This window comes from Dipodomys merriami, unplaced genomic scaffold (assembly GCF_024711535.1).
Source record: "Dipodomys merriami isolate MVZ:Mamm:240054 unplaced genomic scaffold, mDipMer1.0.p SCAF_6, whole genome shotgun sequence".
Taxonomy (NCBI): domain Eukaryota; kingdom Metazoa; phylum Chordata; class Mammalia; order Rodentia; family Heteromyidae; genus Dipodomys; species Dipodomys merriami.
Genome location: NW_027206179.1, coordinates 66,441,614 through 66,448,748, shown reverse-complemented (window position 1 = coordinate 66,448,748; position 7,135 = coordinate 66,441,614). Strand labels below are relative to the sequence as shown.

Below are 7,135 nucleotides of genomic sequence, written 5' to 3'. Positions count from 1 at the left end.
GTACAGGAAGGAAGGAAGGCAGGAAGGAAGGAAGGCAGGAAGGAAGGAAGGCAGGAAGGAAGGAAGGAAGGAAGGAAGGAAGGAAGGAAGGAAGGAAGGAAGGAAGGCAGGAAGGAAGGAAGGAAGGAAGGCAGGAAGGAAGGAAGGAGGGAGGGAGGGTGAGAGGAAAGGAGGGAGGGAGAGAAGGAACGAAAGAAAGAAGGAAAAATCTTGAAGGAAAAGCTGGATGCTGGTGGCTCATGCCTGTAATCCTAGCTACTCAGGAGGCTGAGATCTGAGAATCGTGATTCAAAGCCAGCCAGGCAGAAAAGTCCCCACGAGACTCTTATGACCAAGTAACCACTCAAAACCCAGAAATGGTGCTATGGCCCAAAGTGGTAGAGTGCTAGCCTTAAGCAAAAGAGCTCAGGGACAGACAGTGCCCAGGTCCTGAGTTCAAGCCCCGTGGCCAAAAGAAAAAAAAGACTGAAAAAGAAAAAAGAAAGGGACATAGAACCTGGCAATTAACCAATAACATGAGGGAGATATTGGGGGGTCAATAAAAACTCACAGGGCCTTACTTAGACTATTTGGTGAATGGGGACACATCATCAGTGTTGGTACAAAACAGACCCCCATTTCTACCACTTTCTGCATCCTAGGCCTTCCAAATGTGATTTTACTGGATCTTCCTCTTAGGGTTGGAATGTCCTTCCCTACTTCCTGAATTTAGCCTGGCCTTACAACTTGCTCCAGCCAACAGAAGGAAGCAGGTCCAAAGCCTTGAAGCCTAGATCTCAAAGCTTTGTTCATTTCTGCTCTCCTGGACTACTGCTTAGCCACCATGAATAAAAGTCCAGCCAGCCTGCTGAATTAACTATCAATCAGTGGCCAGAACTAACCTTCCCCCAGAAGCTATCTGATCCAGCTAGTTCAACAAAAAAGTTCACCCAAGATCACTGGAGCCTAGCCTAGATTAAGATAACATTTCCACTGAACCAGAGACAAGTGGATAACTACAAGTGATTGTTACACTTGTAACATGAAGTATTACATGATTTATCTTGAAGCAAAAGCTGATAAAACCAGAACAGAGAAAAGAAAGTGAACAAGGGCAGAGCTATCTAATAGGAAATTGGACAGGTAAGCTGGAATACAGGAGGCCAAGAGTATGAATAAAATTATGAAGGTAGCACCCAGCTAGCTCAATCAGTAGAGCATGAAACTTTTAATCTCAGGGTTGTGGGTTCAAGCCCCACATTGGGCACAGAAGTTCATCTTCGAAACTGAGGGAAGAAAGAAATATACTCCAAAAAGAAATTACTCATTACCTGATATGTAACTGTAACCCCTGTGCACATCACCTTCATAATAACAATAAAAAATTTCTCTTAAAATCCCAAGGCTTCTTCCTAACTACTGAGGGTTCAGGAAATCAACCATATTTCTCATATGTATCTTCTTCCTTCCTCTCCTTCACCTCCACCCTAAATTCCACCATGCATCTAGAAGTAAATGCTTGAATTATCAGGCACAGGTGACTCACACTTATAATCCTAGTTACTCAGAAGGCTGAGAGCTGAGTACCCCTACTAGAAGCCAGCTTGGACAGAGAAGACTCTTAAAGTCTTTTTTTTTTTTTTTTTTTGGTCCGGTCGTGGGGCCTGAACTCTGGGCCTGGGCGCTGTCCCTCAGCTCTTCAGCTCAAGGCTAGCCGCTCTACCACTTGAGCCACAGCTCCACTTGCGGCTTTTTTCTTATGTGGTGCTGAGGAATCAAACCCAGGGCCTCAGGCATGCAAGGCAAGCGGTCTACCACTGAGCCACTTTCCCAGCCCGACCCTTAAAGTCTTATCCCCAATTAACCAAAGAAAACTGCAAGTAGGGGGCTGGGAAGGTGGCTCAGTGGTAGAGTGCTTGCCTTGCATGCATGAGGACCTGGGTTCGATTCCTCAGCACCACATAAGCAAAAAGAAAAAAGCTGGAAGTGATGCTGTGGCTCAAGTGGTAGAGCGCTAGCCTTGAGCTGAAGAGCTGAGGGACTGTGCCCAGGCCCAGAGTTCAGGCCCCCTCGACCGGACCCCCCCCCACCAAAAAAAAAACAAACCACAAACAAACAAAACACACACACACACACACACACACACACACACACACACACACACAGAGTTTGAATAAGGAACTGAGTTCAAGCCCCCAGTATAGGGGCGCGCGCGCGCTCACACACACACACACACACACACACACACACACACACACACACACACACACACACACACACACAGGGTTTGAATAATGAACTGAGTGCATGACTTGAGTCCATCAGCAATCTTGAATTTGTCAAATAATGACTGCCCCCAAGGGGACTGACCGTGTAAGTAAACTCGCCCGGTTACCGAATTCAAAGCTCTTGCCACCGCCCTCTTTTCCCCCCCACCTTTTTCTTTTCTTTTCTTTTTAGTATCTTGGGGCTTGAACTCAGGGTCTGGACGCTGATTCTGATTTTTGTGCTGGTTCTCTCTCTACCATTTAGTCTCCACTTCCAGCGTCCAGCGTCCTGACTGGCTTCGCACCGCGCTCCTCGGATCTCAGCCTCACGAGAGCCTAGGATTACGGGCGTGAGCCACCGGCGCCTTCCATCAGCTCAACCTCAGGCTCTCCCCAGCACTAGGCGGGCTGACTAGGCGGGCTGACTGCTGCAGAGTTGGGTTGGCAAAGGCGGAGCCGAGTCCTCCGGGGCGGCCGCTGGTCCCTAGCCGTTTCTCTGGGCTCCGTGGGCCGGGGAGCCGCGTAGATGGCCTGGCGGAGCGCGTCAGCAGCGAGGCGACGCGCACGGCCCCGGTGACTGTCCCCGCCACCCCACCCCCGGCTCCCCGCACTCCCCCCACCCCGCTCCGAAAAGGGGCGGGGAATAGGAGGAGCTGGAGGCGGTCCCCGGGCTCCGCGGCGCCGGGCGATCTTTAAAAGCCGCGGGTTTTGACAGCGGTCCCCAGGCTGCCGCCGCAGTCCGGCTCCGCGCGCCCCGCGCCCCCGGCTCGCCCGCACTGCGGCGAGGTCCCGACCGCTCGGCCAACGCTCCAGCGCGGGGCGCGCTCCATGCGGCCGCCCAACATGTCCGGGCACTTTCTGCTCGCTCCCATTCCCGAGTCTTCCTCCGACTACCTCCTGCCCAGGGACATCAAGCTGGCGGTGCTCGGCGCCGGCCGCGTGGGCAAGAGCGGTAAGTGCGGCGGGGACCCGGCCGTGCACCTGCCAGGGGCCCGGGGAGACCCCGAGCTGCTTCGGCAGAGGCGGGAAGGCCAAGGACCCGAGGACACTGGCGGTTCGGGCGCCGGGAGGACCCCCTTCCCCTCCTCCCGTTCCCCCGATGGGTGAGGGGCGTCCACTCCTGGAATCTCGCGTGGGGGTGGCACCTGTTGGGGGATCTGGGGTTGCAGGAGGGTGTGCCCGCCCGTCGGTAGGTGACAAGCCCCGCTGGACTTGGTCCGTGTCCCCGATGCGGGCAGCGCGCGGTTCGGCGCGGGGTGGGCATGGCTCCCCCCAGTGACCCCCACTCCGCAGAGCCCGGGACTGATGGCTGTCTGAAGCCTTCCGTTCATTTTCCAATTTCCTTTTCAGCAATGATTGTGCGCTTCCTGACCAAAAGATTCATTGGCGACTATGAACCCAATACAGGTTAGGATCGCTTCCTGATTTTGTGCATGTATGTTTCTTTTTGCTGATTCCAGTATAGGAATGAGGAGGGACGGGGGTGGGAGGGGGTGGTGCTTGAACTCGGAAACTGGGAGCTTTCCCTTAGCTTTTTCTACCACTTGGTGGTTGGTTGTAAGTAAGAGTCTTAACAGACTTTCCTGCTTTGGTTGGCTTTGAACTGTGATTTTCAGATCTCAACCTCATGAGTAATTAGGATTACAGGCTGAACCACCGGGCTCTGCTCAGTGTGGAAATCTTTCTTTCTTCATTTTTTTTCCTTCCTTCCTTTAAAGCTAACTCCCCTTCTTTACAGGCAAGCTGTATTCCCGGCTAGTCTTTGTGGAGGGGGACCAGCTATCAATACAGATCCAGGATACTCCTGGGGCAATCCAGGTAAGGACTAAAAGGAGCAAATCACTTTCCCCACCATGCCACTCCTGTAGGGGTGTCTAAACACTTAAAGCACGTGTTTAAATGAGAAGTGGGGGGCTAACTCTAAGAGGGGCAGCTTCCCCCCCCCCACTCTCTCTCAGTGCTTGTCCTAGGTTTTAAACCCTGGTCTCAAGCTCTTTTGTTCAAAGTTGGCACTCCACCACTTGAGCCGCACCTCTACTTACAGCTCTTTTGCTGGTTCATTGGAGATAATCTCACGCTGCTGGGCTGATTTTGAACAGCCATCCTCGTATCTCAGCTTCCTGAGTAAACTAGGATTACAGATATGAGCCAGCAGCCTCTGTTAAGCCTCTTGACTCAAACTTTACAGCTCTTCTGGGACATCACTACCTGGACGACTTAGGCAATTACCACTTTCAGAGCTCAAAGACCAAAAACTTAACAAAACAACAACAAAAATGACAAACTGTAATCTAGGGTATCACTCAGTGGTTAAGTGTATGCCTGGTACAAAAGTTGTCCTGGGTCCAATCCTTAGCACCACAGTATGAAAACAAAATATAGGTGGATTTTGGTGGAAAAGGGTCTTTGCTCCTGACAATGTTGCCTCACATAAGTAATTGCAATCAGATTACCCTTGGCCAGTGGCATGGAATGCAATTTAACTAACAAGTTACTAATTGCTAAGCTCTACTAGGGAGGAAAGGGCTTGTGGAGGAACTCAAAGAAAGGAATTTGTTTCTGTAACATTCTCAAGAAGTTGCCTGCTAAAAATATTTTTATGGGTTTGGGAATAGATATTTATCTTGGCTTATTTTCAAAGTTTTGTTTATTATGAATTAGTTCCCTAAAACTCTGAGCCATTCTAGTCTGAAGTCATTGTTCAAGTCATCCAGGGTTCACCAGAGAGGGCCTCTCAAGCGGGAGGCGAGGGGCTATGGGGGGGGGGGGCGGGTTGAAAATAATCTATGGATAAAAAGTTTATAAAATAATCTAGACTGGGAGCTTGAGAATTTCACTTTGCCTCCCAGAAAGCTCTATTTGCTGAAGCTAGCAAGATCCTGAAAACTATCCTGACTCTCTGTGTGTGTGTGTGTGTGTGTGTGTGTGTGTGTGTGTGTGTGTGTGTGTGTGTGTGTACCCATACTAGGGCTTGAACTCAGAGCCTGATCTCTATCTCCTGGCTTTTTCATTCAATGCTAGTGATCTATTACTTAATCACAGTTTCATTTCCAGTTTAATTGGAGATAAGAGTCTCATAGACTTTTCTGCCCAGGCTGGCTTCCAATCATGAATCCCAGATCTCAGTCTCTGGAGTATCTAGGATTAAAGCATGAGCAGCTAGCACCTGGTTCATAATTTCTTTTTGCCATGGTCCTTCATGAGTTACTTTGGGGTCATATTTGTGCTTGTCTCATTGGGGGCTGCTTTGACCTGGTGTCATTTTGATCTTTCTCAGGCCCAAGACAACCTCAGTCAGGCAATGGATTCTCTATCCAAGTGTGTCCAGTGGGCTGATGGCTTTCTGCTGGTCTACTCCATCACAGACTATGACAGCTACCAGTCCATCCGGCCCCTTTATCAACACATCCGGAAGGTCCACCCTGACTCCAAAGTCCCTGTCATTATCGTGGGTAACAAGGGGGATCTCCTGCATGCCCGGCAAGTGCAAACACATGATGGTGTTCAGCTAGCCAATGAACTGGGAAGCCTGTTCCTGGAAATTTCCACCAGTGAAAACTATGAAGATGTCTATGATGTGTTTCAACATCTCTGCAAAGAAGTGAGCAAGGTGCACAGCCTTGGTGGCGAGCGGAGAAGGGCCTCCATCATCCCCCGGCCCCGTTCTCCTAACATGCAAGACCTGAAAAGGCGCTTCAAGCAGGCTCTGTCTTCTAAAGTAAAATCTACCTCCGCATTGGGGTGACCGCTCTCAGAGACACTGATGTCTTTTTCAATGTATAATGCAGCTACAAAGACTGAATTTCCAGCTGGGCTTCAGTGGCTCATACCTATAAATCCTAGCTACTAAAGAGGTTGAGATCTGAGGATCAGAGTTCAAAGTCAGCCCAAGCAGGAGAGTCCATGAGATTCTTATCTCCTGCTATCCACCAAAAAGCTGGATGTAGAGCTTTAGCCCAAAATAGTAGAACATCAGCCTTGAGTAAAAAAGCTAAGGGACAGTATCCAGGCCCTGAGTTGAAGCCCCAGTACTAGCACACACACACACACACACACACACACACACACACACACACACACACACACACACAAAACCAGGTTTTCTCCCATTTTAATCACCCATTCAGAGTTTATTTTTCTAAAGACTTTATTGGTTTTCAAGTGTAAGTGTATTCCTAAAATGTCAGTGATTACCTAGAAGTTGTACAGATTTTTTTAAATAAAATAACTTTTTTTTTAAACTGTAACTACTAGCCACTTTTCCATTAAAGGCAAAATGGCAACATTGCTCTGTTTTCTAAATGTCTATTTATAGAAATTGTTCTTGCACCAGAGCCCAGAAGTGCTCAATGCTTTCCCCAAATCTGAACTCTGATTGGTGTCTTGCAGTAGGGAATGGGTCACGGAGCGGGAGGTTGATGTGGGAGGAAGGGAAATATGTGGAGGAGGAAATGGAACGGAATAACTGCATGATATCTTTAATTGGGGCACTTGGCCAACAGTCATGAAATTGACACTGATTTTCAAGAAGAGAGATACATTATGAACTGATGCTTAAAAGATAGAGATCCTGAATATTATGATTTATTAGTACAAATCAAAGTGTAGCCTCTCATATTTAAAAGAAGAAAAACTCCAGTTGGGTGCTGATAGCTCACACCTGCAATCCTAGCTACTCAAGAAGCTGAGATCTGATTGTAGTTCAAAGCCAGCCCAGGCAGAAAATTCCATGAGATACCTATCCCCAATTAACTGGCAAAAAGCCAGGAATAGAGGTGTTGTTCAAGTAGCAGAGTACCAAACTTGGTTGGAAAAAAAAACAGGCAAGAGTGTGAGACCCTGAGTTCAAGCCCAGATAACAGAAAAAGAAAAGAAAAACTGCTTTGTAT

General features: G+C 48.8%; 1 protein-coding gene and 1 non-coding gene across 2 annotated transcripts; both read left to right on the top strand.

Annotated features, from left to right (window-relative positions):
* Positions 1-1,173: 1,173 nt before the first annotated feature.
* Positions 1,174-1,246, top strand: Trnak-uuu (transfer RNA lysine (anticodon UUU)). Its single transcript has one exon. It is a non-coding gene; the product is annotated as a tRNA-Lys (tRNA).
* A 1,716-nt stretch (positions 1,247-2,962) lies between these two features.
* Rasl11a (RAS like family 11 member A) lies at positions 2,963-6,525 on the top strand. Its single transcript, XM_070001975.1, has 4 exons — positions 2,963-3,198; positions 3,597-3,653; positions 3,985-4,064; positions 5,524-6,525. Exons 1-4 carry the CDS (start codon positions 3,075-3,077, stop codon positions 5,989-5,991), a joined length of 729 nt encoding a protein of 242 aa, XP_069858076.1. The 5' UTR covers positions 2,963-3,074; the 3' UTR covers positions 5,992-6,525.
* The last annotated feature ends 610 nt before the right edge of the window (positions 6,526-7,135 follow it).

Coding starts and splice junctions, on each gene's coding strand:
- Rasl11a (XM_070001975.1), top strand. CDS start 3,075: ATGCGGCCGCCCAACATGTCCGGGCACTTTCTGCTCGCTCCCATTCCC. Junction 3,654..3,984: donor CGACTATGAACCCAATACAG/GTTAGGATCGCT, acceptor CCTTCTTTACAG/GCAAGCTGTATTCCCGGCTA. Junction 4,065..5,523: donor ATACTCCTGGGGCAATCCAG/GTAAGGACTAAA, acceptor GATCTTTCTCAG/GCCCAAGACAACCTCAGTCA.